The sequence below is a fragment of the Sphaerodactylus townsendi genome, linkage group LG14 (genome assembly GCF_021028975.2).
Source record: "Sphaerodactylus townsendi isolate TG3544 linkage group LG14, MPM_Stown_v2.3, whole genome shotgun sequence".
Classification (NCBI taxonomy): domain Eukaryota; kingdom Metazoa; phylum Chordata; class Lepidosauria; order Squamata; family Sphaerodactylidae; genus Sphaerodactylus; species Sphaerodactylus townsendi.
Window position 1 is genome coordinate 15,015,435 of NC_059438.1, and position 16,149 is coordinate 15,031,583.

The 16,149-nt window shown below is 45.2% G+C and overlaps 1 protein-coding gene across 2 annotated transcripts in view; it reads right to left on the reverse strand.

Moving 5' to 3' along the window:
• Window positions 1-16,149, reverse strand: part of NKD1 (NKD inhibitor of WNT signaling pathway 1) — a 139,459-nt gene that overhangs the window by 43,768 nt on the left and 79,542 nt on the right. For both annotated transcript variants that reach the window (XM_048516118.1, XM_048516117.1), the window contains exon 4: window positions 11,974-12,031. In XM_048516118.1, the coding sequence (XP_048372075.1) occupies window positions 11,974-12,031 (58 nt within the window). The remainder of the gene's footprint in view (window positions 1-11,973; window positions 12,032-16,149) is intronic.

Genomic DNA, 16,149 nt, shown 5'->3' on the forward strand with positions numbered 1-16,149 from the left:
TGAACCACTACAATATGCTCACTGTTTTGCAAGTCAAGCATCTTTTCTACTTGTTTCTGGATTTTCCTGCTCTGGTGAAGAATAAAGGAAAGCAAGGATTGGCTCTTTGCCTTGGGGAAGAAAAAAATGAACATCCTGAAACCTACCAGTGGGCATTGTGGTGGCTATGTACTCCACATGGGAGGAGGGGGAGGAGGAGGAGGAGGAGGAGGAGTTTGGATTTATATCCCCTCTTTCTTTCCTGCAGGAGACTCAAAGGGGCTTACAATCTCCTTGCCCTTCCCCCCTCACAACAAATACCCTGTGAGGTGGGTGGGGCTGAGAGAGTTCCGAAAAGCTGTGACTAGCCCAAGGTCACCCAGCTGGCGTGTGTGGGAGTGCACAAGCTAATCTGAATTCCCCAGATAAGCCTCAACAGCTCAGCGGCAGAGCGGGGAATCAAACCCGGTTCCTTCAGATTAGAATGCACCTGCTCTTAACCACTACGCCACTGCTGCTCCCTGTTGATAGCCTTCCCTTGAAGTCATGAGAAGGGTGCAAAGGGAAGAAACATTTTAAAAAGAAGCCAGAACGACCCAATTTACATTCACTCCCTGACCGGTGCGTATTCTAGTTGGCAACTGTGATTACCGTTCATTTCTTCTTGCACAAACCAATTTTTTATGTAATTATGTTTCCACGGTAATTTATGCCCTTTTCCATCTTAAGTCCTGTTTATTTGGGAGTTGGTCTCTTTAGGATTTTATTATTTTATTTTCAAGTCCTAAGGAAAAAGCCTTCCCGATGCTATTTAAATGAAGGCGCCGTAGGTAATGCTATTAATAATGCAAACTTTGATTTCTAACCAGTCTCGTCAAACTTAGATGTTCAAGGAGAAATCTGGGCTTCTGCCACGTTGGCAGTGATAACAGGAACTCTGAAGATATCAAAAAGAGGGAATTTTAATAGCAACCTTTTCATCAAAATTACTTCCCTGGGGAAAGCTGTCACAATGACCCTTGTAGAGCTAAAGCAACAATGCCGCAGAAACTAATCTTGAATGTTCTTCTGGTTGCTACAAACCACACACCAACTGGCAAGCCTCCTGGTATTGTGGACAAACTTCAGAGTTATATCCAGGAGTGGGAACATTTTCCCAATTTCTCTGGTTTTAAGCAGCCTCATTCCATTAATTAATTAATTAATTAACTAATCCATTACATTTGATTTTTATCCCCCCCTTTGCTGGGACAACTAGGCTTACAGTGGCTGACAACCATGTTAAATTTACAATTCATCAATAGATTAAAACGTCAATATATAAATTATTCACAAAAATATTACAGCTTAAAAGCAGCCCATTTAAAATGGCACCAAACTTAATCCCATCTGGACGATTCCCTTCTAGATACAACTTTATTAATCTAATCTAAGGGAGTGGATTATTACCAGCATAATATATATGTGGAAGATAACTCTGTCATACTCCCGGTTTACTGTGGGTGACCGTTTTTTTCATAGGTTATGAGATTCATTGTGTTCCGGGCTCTGACTTACCAAAGCTGAAGAAACCTGATTACTTGAATTTTTAATTATTATTCCTGAAGCAAGACAGGACAGGTTGGAGAGAAGTCATCTAAACACAATGGCTGATCTCCATGTCATCTGTGCAGAGAAGAACTACAATTTCAACAACCCCAAAGCTTTAAATTTATTATTTTCTTTAAACTTGCAAACTGCACTTCTGTTAAAAAAACAAAACAGTGACGGGTGCAGGAAGTTGGTAGAGGACGGTAGCCCAATTCTTTCCTACAAATAAATGACATTTTCCTTTTTTTTTTCTCCATAGGAGAATATGGTTGACTGGTACTAGGGCTTTGAGCTTTTGGATATGATTGAGATGAAACATCTGTTGACGGGGCGGGGGATGTGAAGAGGAGGGGAGAGAAAAAACCTTTTCCCTCACTGAAAAAACCCCCACATTTTTTTCCCTTCCTCCTCAGCAAAACTTAAAACATGTGATGAAATCCAACTTTTAAAAAATATAACCCCGAAGCTACTCGAAAACTATAAAAGTCACCTCGGTATCTGAGGCAAGTCAGAATTTCCACTATTCATGCTGGGCTTTTATGAAGAGCAGACTTTGGGAAGAGAAAAAAAATAGGCTGTAATCTGACTAGGTAACAAAGGCTGCTTGTTCTGCCTGTTGAGGTAAAACTTTGGGTTTCTGTAGCTACTCTAGGCAGGAGTGAAGTCGGCAAGCACAATAGGCCCCTGACTGCTATGAACTTTCCGTTGGTGCGGCAAACCGGTCAAAGCAATATCCTTTTCTCTCCAATTGCCGCTGTGGATGCCTTTGACTTTGTGTATTTGTTATAGATTTGGCAAGACAATCGGGTTGCTGTGTCTGAAAACAGCCAGCCCCCAAGGGCTTCCATGAATTTAACCAGCCCTTACAAAACTTTTTTTAATGAAAAGACAGCTTGTAAAATTCAATTCCTTGATTGATTCCCGCTATCTGGAGCTGCCGGCTTTTGAACCAGAAGAGAAAGACGGGGATTGTTATTCTTCGCCACCACAACCCCCACCGCCCGACATACTTCCTCTTGATGCAGAAAGGCGTCTCCTCATGATTTTCAAATATACGAGGGAATTGGTTATGATGTCTGTGCTTGCGTGGCTTTGTGGATGCAGGACATTCCCCAAAAACAAAGAGAATCCATTGTGTTCGAGAATGATGACAGATGGTCAAGTTGGCACCATGGGTGTTGAACTATCTCCAGAGTTCCTCAAGAGACTATGAGGAAGCCCTCGATAAAAAGTCTGGTAATGGCAGACGTGCTTCCAAGAAGGACAGCTCATCTCCTGTTATACACCTTCCCTTACAATGAAATATTACAGAGGAGATATTTGAAGGTAACAAGAGGAAGGAATTAGGGAAACAAAAGTGCCATGGCCTTTGGTTATGCTGGAGGCCAGCATAACTGGGTAAGTCACATGACTTGTTTAATTATGGAGACTGGGTTGGGTCTGGGTAGCGTAAGACCCAAAGAGAAGATTCATGGATGCTGTCGTGATTCTGCCCACCAGTGTCTCCTCAGATAAGGAAGAGACAGAGGAAGCCAGCCCCAGTCCTTGGAGGCCACGGGAAGACCTACCAGTCAATGTCGAAATGTAGTCTTGAGGAATGTCAGGATGAGGTCAACACGCCATGCCCTCAAACAAAATCGCTGCAGGAGGAGGAAGTAACAAGCATTTCTCTTCTGCTTCAAAACAAGTGGCCCAGAGTTTCCATTTCACGGTTTGGCGTCACTACATGGTGGCCAAGCAGCATGATGAAGAATGGGGAGCACAGTGTTCTTGAAGTTGTTGACCTGGAGCATCCGTAATTCCATCCCATCTCTGACTGAACTATGTGTTCTGTGTGCTGTCATGGCCTTCTGCTATATAAATCAGAGCTTCGGGCTCAGAATGCAATTTAAAATGTTACCTCTCTCTTAAGCCAACGGGTGACTCAGACACATAGTCATAGAAAACATGGTCAATTTCTGAGCACCACGGACTGCTTGGGAGGTCCATACTTTGGAAAGATCCCCAGCAAAACCATGGATCGTTTTCCAATAGTCACAAGTACCAATATCAGGTGACCAAGGGCCAGAATTTAGCTCCAAATGCCCTCCCATAAGAAAAGTATCTTTTTGAAAGAATGGATTTCAAAAAAAACCCCACAGATGTCTCTTTCAAAGTTTTCAGATTCACTTTGCAACAACACGTGAAATAAAACTCAACAAGGCCATGGGTAAAGATCAGGGAGCAGGGAAGAGAAGGAAATCCCCGCCTGTAATAACCATTCCTAGGAAATTAAAAAGAGAAAAGGATCTTTGTTCTTCAAGTTGAATCAACTAAAACCGCTGGTATTCATCGTGATTCCAGTGAGATTATTTTCAAACACTTTACTGGTTTGTTCCCTTACTGGAATTCATTGTTTGCAGCACTGGCTGACCCATGGGCAGAGTTCAACTTCAGACGGCTCAGCAAATGCCGTCAAGGGCCTCCGTATCACACAGAACTAGAGACTTAAGGTTTTTGTTTCAGTACATCGGCGCAGGCTCATAAAGCTACTAGAGACTGGATGTACATGAGCATCACCGGCTGTTCCTAATAGAGGTTTCCTATTTTGGTAACTCTAATAGGCCATAGTTGGGCAGCCTGGAAAAAAAACCTGTTGTGTGCCTTGAGAAGCTAAGTAAAGCCCTCAATAGCAATCTAGAGTGAATCAATGAAAGGCTGCCCACTATGGCTGATTCCGCATGGGCCAAAAACAGTGGTGTGAAAACGGTGTGAAAACAGAATAAACCCTTTAACACCATTTTAAACCCTTTTACACCGTTTTCACACCGTTTTCACACTGCTGTTTTTGGCCCATGCAGAATCAGCCTATATCACTGCTCAAACCTTGCCTTCTCCCGACTAGCCTCCTCTATGGCAGTAACTCCTGCTCCATAACTGCGACCAGGTGAATTTGGATAATTTATTCCCTCCACAGAAGAACTGCTGGGGGGGGGGGGTTGTTAAAAAAGATTGTGCTGTTGCATCTCTGCATGAGCCACTAGACGTTCTTCTTCCTAATCAGGAGTCATGCTCAATAAGATGACTTGCATAGGAGCACAGGGAGATGGCCACCTCTGAGGTGGGGAACTAGTATTTATTTTCTCCTGTTTTTCCAGCACAAATGCCGCTCAAAGGAGGCTCAGAGGCGTCAAACCCCAACTCAAATGACAGCGAAACTTTAACACAAATTCAGTTTACAACACTGCTTGTAAAAAAAAACACAAAGGCATTTATACTCTTAAGTTTCATAAACATGTCAAACAGCACAATTTTATATGCCGAGTGACAAACAAAGCATTTCATGTCTCCAAAGCAGTACAGTAAACTGAAGCTGGAGAAAACACAAAGTAGTGCTCTTACTTTAATTTCCCCCAAGTATTCGGGGGTGAGGGTTTCCCCAGAAAATTACATCTATGCTCCCAGATTTCCCCAGAAAATGTACATCTTTGCTCTCTTCTCCCTTGCAAAGCATCCTACGGCAGTCTAGCAATGGCTGTTAACTAATGAGACAGACAGCCAAAAACCCCTAAATACCTTTAACCACAGTTTGGCACGATGTCTGAACTGAGCCGCCATCTTTAGAACGAAACTCCTAAAGCCCAGAGAGTTTGAGTGAGTGGCAGCTTGGAAGCCCCAACTTCCAAAGGGAAGCATTCAAGCCAAAATGAAAAATGCGGCTTCCCACCCCACCTTCTTTAAAGCACATTACAAGGTAAGACTTTCCTCTTGCACACAGTGAACAACCTGACTGTTTCTTATAATTTCCTGGGGAAAAAAAGTCGGCTAAGCCTTGCAGGTCTCGTGTTCTTTGGTGATCTTTATGGCTCCTGCCAAGCTAAACACTTTTCGCCGGGCGAGCAATTCCATACCCCCTCCCGCACCCCACCCACCCACTCGTTCATACTTAGTGGTACAGCACTCATTTCCCATTAATCAGCTTATCAACTTCCAACTCAGGTGGAGCTTGGCTCTTTTGGCATGCAAGGGAGCCTATAAAAACGCAGCTCGGGTTTAGGGAACGGCAGGCTCCCTTGCCAAACCAAGCCGCCTCCGCCTTTTCAACCGGCTCCTTGCAATTCCCCGAACGGCCCCCGTTGGTCCGGCTGGCTTGCTTCTGGACCCAAGCCCACTCTCTGTGGGCTGCATCAGCCAAATGTGGGGTTCTATGGGAGCCTAGACGGAGGAAGTTTCCAGCCAAAAGCCAACGCAACACAGGAAAGAAAAACAGCCATTCCTCAGAACTACGTTCTCGCATGGAGTCGTTCTGCAGAGGTTGCAAAAACGGATTCTGGCAAATGATGCGCATAAATACACATTTGCCCCATTGATTCATTTATGAACGTACGTCCTGCTTCATGTAGCAAAATTTGAAGCAGCTGACATTTTTTAAAAAAAAATACAGAAAAAAGCAAAGTGTAACATCAAAGCAATCACAACAGGCATTCAATCCCAACTAACCGTCACAAGAATGAATGCTAACCTGGCCACAAATGTCAATCATTGTGGTTAGAGCATCTGACTAGAAATGGTGGTGGTAACTGGCTTATGGGGCTGCAACCGGTTTATGGCGACTAACAGCAAGACACTTTCAAGGCAATTAAAAAGCGGAGATGGTTGCCCATTGACTTCCTCCGCAGAGCCTTCCTTGGTGGCCTCTCATCAAAGTACCAGCCCTGCTTAGCTTCAAAGATCTGACAAGATCAAGCTAAGCCACGCCGCCTTCCCGCCTCCGTTCCCTATCAGCGACAGAAATGAGAATGTGCCAAAGGTAAACGGCATGTACACTAAATGAATCCCTAACAATCTATCACGTAACATCAATGTTGTCAGGTTTGATCATCGCAGTGAGAAAAATCCCCATTTGTTCCAAGTCTGAAATGATTCACAAAGCGCAGAAATCAAAGGCAACGAGCAGGCCCAAAATGAGCAATGCTGGCCAGTCTAATCGTTTCTGTGGGACGGTCACTCGGTAAACAGTCGCCACAATCGGGTCTGTCTGAGGCTCTTGTCAAGCATCCGACACTGAGTCAACAGCCCGCTCTTGTGGCTTAAGGCTTTTGATGTTTACTTTGTTCTTTCCACAGTTCAAAAGAGAGCACTAACGCACCGGCCCTTTTACCAAATACAATCTTAATCCCCGAATCCAGGGCCCTTTGCTGTTGACCAGTTAAGTCTGTTAAGACGAAAAGGATTTGATCCAGCTTTACATAACAACCCAGAAGTTAAATCCCGCTTCTTTTTATTTGGACTGATCAGAAAGTTCATTTTATCTTTGCTGCTCAGATGGCTGGTTAATAAGAAGGGTGGGGGAAGAGGGAAAGAGAAGGTAATGAAATGGACAAGGTGAAAACACAAGCAAGGGTTGAAGTTAGCTCCCTAATTGGTGCTTTGCTATGTAGCAGTCCTGGCCAAAACTCGGAGATATTCTCCGTTCACACCTTGGTGCTTCAATGCTCTAAATCAAGGGTATCAAAGCTGTGGGCCAAGGGCTGGATCCAGGGGCTGCTGCAGGCTCACCAGTCCAGATAGCTGCACCCCACTGTGGTCTCGCCAGTCCAAGCACCAACCCAACCAGATCCTGATCCTGGTGAGCTAGCCCCTCATGCCAATCTGGGTTGGGAAGCCTGCAATGGGCTTGCCAGCTGAGGTAGCCACCTTCCCCCCCACCCACCCAGGAGAGTCAGCATGGTGTAGTGGTTAAGAGTACGTGCACTCTAATCTGATGAACCAGATGTGTTTCCCCACTCCTACATTCCTGTTGAGTTACCTTGGGCTAGTCACAATCCTCTCATACCTCTCTCAGCCCCACTGACCCCACAAGGTGTCTGTTGTGAGGAGAGGAAGGGAAATGAGCTTGTAAGGGGTAGCCCCATCTCCTGTTAGCTCCCACTGGAAACAATGGGGGATGGGGCCCCCACTTTGGGGGTCCATAACTTTGGCCCCCCTAAACCAACCTTCACCAAACTTGGGTGATATCCTCCAGACAGTCTCCGGGTGATACCCTGAAATTTTGGTGTCACTGGCTTTAAAAATGCGCCCCTGCAGGCCAAAATGTGAAAAACACTAAAAATACCCAAAAAAATTCAAATGGACCTGAATATTCGGGTATATCCGAATATGTTATTTGTTTTATTCGGGCATATGGATAATTTTATGCCTGAATAAATCCGAATCCGAATTTTACTGAATTTCTAGGGTATTGACCAAGCCTAGATGGCACCCATGTATATGATCTAAGATCTAACAACCAAAGATGGAGAGAAAGAGAAGAGAGACCAGTGGAACTGGAATACAGTCGCTGTGCTCAACTTTAGGTCCCTTCCAGTCTTTCTCCAATACGTTGTATCCAGCCCTCATGACAAATTAGTTCAATACCCCTGCTCTAAATTAATATGGGAAACCAAGCAGTCGTTTCCTCTGAGATTTGGAAGGGGTAGGGTTGAGCAGAACAATGATGTCAATCAGGAAATAGACTAATGTTAACCAACAGGGTAGGCTGCTACAATTGTAGGCCATTGTCAATTGGTAATAAAATATTCACTGCTCAAGGGAGAAAGAAAAGAAAGCGACGAGAGGGTATTTACAGGCTTATTGGCCATGACAGCTACTTTAGAGCTGATCTGTTGGACTTAGAATCAGAACAGGATGAAAGCTGAAAAATGAGTTCTGGAAGAACTGGGGTTGGAATTGGATGGAGAACTACAGAAAATCCATGGAATGGTAGTTCTAGAAGTTTTAAGTCCACTAAGTCCAGATCTCTTGAGATGAAAAGATAGTCCAAAGGTGGTGCTGGAATGAGGACACAGCCAAGCAGAAAAGATGGAAGGTTAGAACAGGACCAGAGATACGCTACAGAATCAGACAAGGAAAGCCCAAATCTAGCTGTTGGTTAGACAAAGATCTAGGCTTGACTTGGACGTACGTTGAACACAGCCAATTTTCTTCCAACACAGGAGCATGTTAGGAAAATATCAACCAGAAAGAATCTTCAAGCAATCTTGTGTGTACAATCCCATCACATTTCAGCCAACTTATGGTGACTCCAGCAAAGGGCTTTCCAGGCAAGAGGGGGAAAGGTGGTTTGCCGTTGCCTTCCTCTGCATAGCCTTTCTTGGTGGTCTCCCACCCAAGTACCAAATCTGCTTAGCTTCAGAAATCTGGAGATATCAGGTTTTATACCCTCCCAAAGCAATCATACACACAAACAATGTCACGGGACAGTAAATGGACAGCCCAGGAAATTCCACTTGCCCCGTTGCAAAAAGAATAATATAGGAAGATCTCTAGAAGCCAAAAATCAATCACCAAGCTCTGACGGAACATCAGAGTAATGGTAAAGGTAGTCCCCCTGTAGAAACACTGGATCATTATTGACCCATGCCGTGATAATAAATCACAATGTTTACTAGACAGACAATGTTTACAGGGTGGTTAGCAACTACCTTCCACAGTCGTCCATACTTTACCCACAGCAAGCTGGACACTCATTTTACCAACCTCGGAAGGACGGAAGCCTGAGTCAATCATGAGCCAGCTACCACAAACTGACTTCCCTTGGGATCAAACTCAGGTCATGAGCAGAGTTTGGACAGCAGTACTGCAGATTACTGCTCTGCGCCACGGGGCTACCTAACCACAGAATACCAATGGCATAAACAATCCCCAGAAATGGTTACAGAATAATTGCTGATGAAAAGAAGGATATGACCATAGACAACACAGTACATGAAAAGCACTTATAACAAAGAAACTACTAATCCAAAAAAGCAACAGTCTACTAACCACTATGCCTTACTAGTGCTTACTATTCTCAAGGATGTTAGTGTTTCCATGGTCAGCATGTTGTAGTGGTTAGACCTTTGGACTTGGATCTGGGAGATCCAGCTTTGAATCTCAATTCTACCATGGGGGCTTCCTTGATGAGCTTGGTCTAGTTGTGCACTTTTGGCCTGTGCTGCCTGGCGGGGTTGTGGTTGGGACAGAATGGAGGAGGAAAGAATCTTGTAAGCAACTTGGTATCCCCAATGGGAAAAACAGTGGGGTATAAATGAATTAAGTAAATAAATAAAATCTGCCAGTAGGTTAGATGGTTCAGGCTAGCCCGATCTCCACCAGATCTTAGAAACTAATCAGAATCAGTCCTGGGTAGTACTTGGATGGGAGATTGCTGAAGAAGTCCAGGGTTGCTGTGCAGAGCCGGGCAATGGCAAACCACCTCTCTTTTATTTCCCGTCTTGGAAATGCTACAGGGCCACCATCAATCGACACTGACTTGGTAGCTCTCTCCACCACCTGCAGAATCATTGCCCAACATGCAAAGGTCTCCTGCTTTCCTTATCTCTCCAGACATTGTGCTGCACTGACTGGTAGACCATTAAGCATACCAGATACCAGTACAAATATATTTTCAGTTTCCAAGCAAACAGCAGATTGCTGCTGGCTAGGCTAAGAATATCATATGGTGGGTATTATGTTAGCCCTAAGGGGGCTTTTTATCAGCCTAGCATAATGCCATTGCTCAAGGCAACACAATGATTTGAGCTCGTCTGCTATTACATGCCATAAAACTCACAACATCTACTGTCATGTCATTCTGAAGTCCTTCAAACACACCAAGGTGCCCTATTTCAAGTCAAACAGCCCTGCTGCCTCTGTCAAGATCTGTCTTATCCACTCTGACTGGCACCTACTCTCCCAAGTCCTCAGGTATAGGTTTTCCCACATCTCATATCACCTGATCCTTTAGAATAGAATAGAATCTTTATTGGCCAAGTGTGATTGGACACACAAGGAATTTGTCTCCGGTGCATATGCTCTCAGTGTACATAAAAAAAAATACATTTGTCAAGAATCATAAGATACAGCACTTAATGATTGTCATATAGGTCTAGTAAGCAATCAGGAAACAATCAATAGTAATAAAAACATAAAATGTAAAATCATAAAATAAAATGAAATGTCAGCTCAGGCTATAGTCATACAGTCATAATTGGGAGGAGATGGGTAATAGGAATGATGAAAAAAGTAGTGCAGTAATTATATAAATAAATATATAATAAATAGTTTGACATTATCGAGGGAATTATTTGTTTAACAAGAGTGATGGCATTCGGGGAAAAAACTTGTTCTTAGTGTCCTGAAGGTTGTCTTTTGGTGTGTGCAGTGCTCTGTAGCTTAATGCGTTTAGAGGGTAAGAAGTTGAAACAGTTGTATGTCCAGGATGCGAGGGTCAGTAAATATTTTCACAGCCCTTTTTTGATCCCGATGCAGGTGCTCACAAGGTCCTCAATGGAAGAGCCAGGTTAGCAGCAATTGTTGAGCTTTTCTGGGCAGTTCTGATTATTCCTCTGAAGTCTGTGTCGATCTTGTTGGGTTGCAGAACCAAACCACACAGTCATAGAGGTGCAGATAACAGACTCAATGATTCCTCTGTAGAACTGTGTCAGCAGCTCCTTGGGCAGTTTGAGCTTCCTGAGTTGGCGCAGAAAGAACATTCTTTGTTGTGCTTTTTTAATGACATTTTTGATATTAGGTGTCCATTTTAGGTCATGAGATATGATGGAGCCTAGAAATTTAAAGGTCTCTACTGTTGATACTGTGTTGTCTAGTATTGTGAGAGGAGGTAGGATGGGAGGGTTTCTCCTGAAATCTATCAACTGATGTCTTTAAATAAAGACATCAGTTGAATGCAAAAAGTTCAGCATGCAAAGAGATACTCTACAGTTCAACTCAACTACAACTCAACCTAGGACGTTCAGCATGCAAAAAGATACTCTACAGTTCAACTCAACTACAACCCAACCTAGGACGTTCAGCATGCAAAAAGATACTCCAGAACTCAACTCAACTACAACTCAACCTAGGACGTGCAGCATGCAAAGAGATACTCTACAATTCAACTCAACCACAACTCAGCCCAGGATGTTCAGCATGCAAAAAGATACTCCAGAACTCAACTCAACTACAACTCAACCTAGGAAGTTCAGCATGTAAAGAGATACTCTACAATTCAACTCAACCACAACTCAGCCCAGGACATTCAGCACGCAAAAAGATACTCCAGAACTCAACTCAACTACAACTCAACCTAGGATGTTCAGCATGTAAAGAGATACTCTACAATTCAACTCAACCACAACTCAGCCCAGGACATTCAGCATGTAAAGAGATACTCTACAATTCAACTCAACTACAACTCAACCTAGGACGTTCAGCATGCAAAGAGATACTCCAGAACTCAACTTCTCCTCTTCATCCTCCTTACCAGATTATCTATCAGGTTTTGATTCTGTCCATCTTTCAAGGAGTTCAGTGCTCTTTATATTATGCATTAGAACAAGTTTCCTTTATAAAAAGAAGCCATAATAACTGTTTTTCAAGTACCTTCCAGGTGGAACAGTTCATTTTCAATGGCCTCCCTGAAGCCTTCACCTGCCGGGTCCTGCCAAAAAAAATGAAAAGGGAAACATTATTTGCATGTGTACTGGGTGCAGGGCCATGGTATTTTAATGCTGCACCAATATTTATGCGCGCTGGCAGAAGACATGCAACTGTTTCATCTGAACATGTGAGTACCCATCTCTGATAGAACACCCAAGCACTAGTTTCTGGAAACTGCTCTGCCCTTCGCAGACCGGTCTTGGATCTGCTTGTACACATTACCCATTTAGACTCGATGTTTGCATGCCTTTTCAGGCCCCAGGAAAGATTCAAACAGGAGTCATTTCCCAGTCTTTAAAATGCAAGGCAAACAGCCCTGCTGCCGTGTTAATGGAAACGTGAAAAGCACCTTTGCAAATCAGTTTAGTTCCACATACTTATTTGATACAGTAATTTTTATATCATGTGCTCAGGATAGCTGGGAGAACAAAATAATGCAGTTGACAGACTGTTCTGGCAAGAGAAGAGATTTAGAGATTAACATCCTTTTACAAGGCAGGTTAATAGTTAGCAGCGCCATCCCCTGTCAATTAATCGTGGAAAAAAAAAATCTCAATTGCAGTCTAGAAGTGACACATACTTCTCGCCCGTAAGCAATCTGATTTTCACAAGACAGGTGGCAAAAAACGCTCAAAAATGTTATATCCTCCAAATCAGCCCTCTCCAGTCTTGACTCTGTTCCTTCAAATGCATTTCTCTATCAACACTGGCGTTCCAATGGTCAACAGAAGCGTCCAGAGCAGTGGTGGGATCCAAAAATTTTAGTAACAGGTTCCCATGGTGGTGGGATTCAAACTGTGGCATAGCGCCAATGGGGCTGGGCGGGACATGATGGGGGCGTGGCCAGGCATTCCAGGGGCGGGGCATTCCTGGGCGGGGCTGTGGCAAGGACGCAGCCGCTGCGCCGGTCCTTAGGCGGGAAATGAATGCACACAGGCGCAGGCTGCCCCGCACACCGGTGCACCTCCTGCTAGACTGCTTCAAGTTCTGCGCGCTACTGCTGAGAGGAGGGGCGTAACTAAGGCAAAAATCATGTGGCAAAATCACCAATTAGTAACCCCCTCTCAGCACACACAAATAATTAGTAACCTACTCTCGGGAACCTGTGAGAACCTGCCGGATCCCACCTCTGGTCCAGAGGACACACTTAAACAACATACTTAACCCCCTTCTCACACATTTGGAGAAATGCGGGCCAGGGACAGAAGTAGTAGGTTTTCCATACCAAGGAGCAAACAATGTACCACCAAGCAGATCAGTTTTTGACCCTAATGGAGAGAATTAAATTCCTGGAATCCGCAACTTATCCCCACAACAAATGACAGCCCTCAAATCCCAGTTATCTGTTGTTCCATCCCACAGAGGTGGCTCACGACATTTACAAATACTGATAGAATATCTATTTCCCACAGTCCATGAATGCCACCTCCTGAAGGCAAGAGCCAGCAGTTTCAACATCAATAGAGTCAGTGTGCTGTAGTGCTTAAAGGAAAGTGCACTCTGATCTAGGGAGCCAGGTTTGATTCCCCGCTCCTCCACATGAGCGGTGGACTCTTATCTGGTAAACTGGATTTGTTTCCCTGCTCCTCCACATGAAGCCTGCTGGGTGACTTTGACCCAGCCACAGTTCTCTCTGTCTCAGTCCCCCCTACCTCATAAGATGTGTGTTGCGGGGAGAGGAAAGGAAGGTGATTATAAGCTGCTTTGAGACTCCTTGCAGAAGAAAAAAGGAGGGCATAAATCCAAACTCTTCTCCTTCATCATCAGAGGAATGTATGAAGTCATTTTATACCATGTCACACCAACAGTCCATCTTTCTCCATACAATCTACTGATACTTCATTTTCTTTTTAAGAGAGCCATATTTGGAGCAGCAGTGGCGTAGTGGCTAAGAGCAGGTGCACTCTTATCTGGAGGAACCAGGTTTGATTTCCAGCTCTGCTGCCTGAGCTGTGGAGGCTTATCTGGGGAATTCAGATCAGTCTGTGCACTCCCGCACATGCCAGCTGGGTGACCTTGGGCGAGTCACAGTTCTTCTGAGCTCTCTCAGCCCCACCCACCTCACAGGGTGTTTGTTGTGAGGGGGGAAGGGCAAGGAGATTGTAAGCCCCTTTGAGTCTCCTATAGGAGAGAAAGGGGGGATATAAATCCAAACTCCTCCTCCTCCTCCTCCTCCTCCTCCTCCTCCTCCTCCTTCTTCTTCTTCTTCTTCTTCTTCTTCTTCTTCTGTAATGAGCTGCAGGTAAGAGACCCTTGGCCTACCTGATGGTTCATACAGAGGCGGAGCGAGGAGGAACTGCGCCCAGGAGGCACACACGCCCTGCGCCCCTGCTGTGGCGCCATCCGCCCCACCCTGCCCCAGAACTCCCCTGCCCCACCTCCGGAACAGCACGCCCCCTCTGGGGGGCAGCCATGCCTCCTCCGCTGCTCCGCCCGGGGCATCGCACCCCACCCGGCCTAGCTGGCACTACGCCACTGCATTCATAGCATTCAGGGTTTCTAGTAACACCTACTATGCCTTAACTGCAAATATGGCACCTGCCTGCCTTCCTAGTTCCCCCGAAAAGGTGGGCATCAAAGCAAGCAATGATCAGAGGTGGTCTGGCAATGTTTGCCTCCACACGGTGACCCTGGAGTTTCCTATTCATTTCCCATCCAACTACTAACCTGGGTCAACCCTGCTTAGCTTCCAATATCTGATGGGATACAGGCTGAACCATCCATTTCAGGGCAAAACACATAATTATATTCTTCTAAGTCAGTGATCTTAGGAAGTCATAACTCTGCTTAAGAGTGCATTGCGCGGGACTGATTTCAGAAGCAAGTTGGCAACAATGACCACATAGGTTTTCGTTGTTTTTTAAAAACGCTTCCCCTCCCTAGGTCACTTATCCACCCCACAGCTTCCAAAAGGCCATTTTTAAAAATTGATTTGGCAACAGCTGCAGTACACATATTAATAGCACATTAACCGCAGAGCCTGTTCCAAAAGGGACACATGGCAATCTCTGTGCATTTCAGCAATACAGCTAAGACACCCGGAGCCCTTCGGCTGTCAATCAAATGCGCTCCTTCAAGCCAGCCTGATTATGAAGTGCATTATCTCTGATAGACAGACATTTGTTTAATAGGGCTGTACGGACAGCTATTCACTTTAAACACAGCCCGGCTTTTCTCCACAACCAAAGGAAGAAATGTTTATTAATTGCAAGAGGAAGCCAGGAGGTTTTACCCCTTCTTAACGCTTCCTTGGAAGGAAATATCACCAATGTTTTGAAGATATTTCATTGATTCAGTCCAGAGAGAAATGAAGTCAACGAGGCTTCAGTATTTCCTTCTCTGGATCAACACAATTCAAGTCCAGTAGCACCATCAAGACCAACAAGATTTTCATGGAAGGAACTTCCAAAAGACGACGCTCCTTTATAGCCCCATCCAAATGGTGGGGCACACTGCCATCCCCAGAAGAGCTTTCCAGCTGCATGGGGAGCCAAAAAAGGGGGGGGAACCTACTGCCGGAAAGCCCTCCATGGAGACCCCATGGATCTACTAAGTCCAGGGGCTGGATGCCAGCATGTCTGGCAGCGAAACAGGGATGGAAGCTGACTAGTGTCAGCTCCTCCTCCCTCCACAACAGACACCTTGTGAGGTAGGTGGGGCCGAGAGAGTTCTGAGAGAACTGTGACCAGCACAAGGTCATCCAGCAGGCTTCATGTGGTGGAGCGGGGAAACAAATCCAGTTCAGCAGAGAAGTGTCTACTGTCCTCATTTCTGCAGATTAGAGTCCACTGCTTTTAATCACTATACTGCACTGGCTCTAAAACAGTGTTTCCCAACCTTTTCGAGGTCAGGGTACCCTTGACCTCACTCTTCATATCTCACGGTACCCCTGCCGCCACCCTCCACCTTCCCCTCCCATTGCCCCTGCTTGCCACACCCCCCACCTTCTCCTCCCAGGGTGAAGGGTAGCACTGGGGGTGGTGGTGGCTGCTGACCTTGTGGCAGGCCCTGCCCCATGGGCCAGCTCCATGTCCTTGCTGGCGCCAGTGGGAGACACCACAAAAATGAGGGGGGGGCAGTAGTGTTGCTGCGGTACCCCTGGGGGCAGTAGTGTTGCTG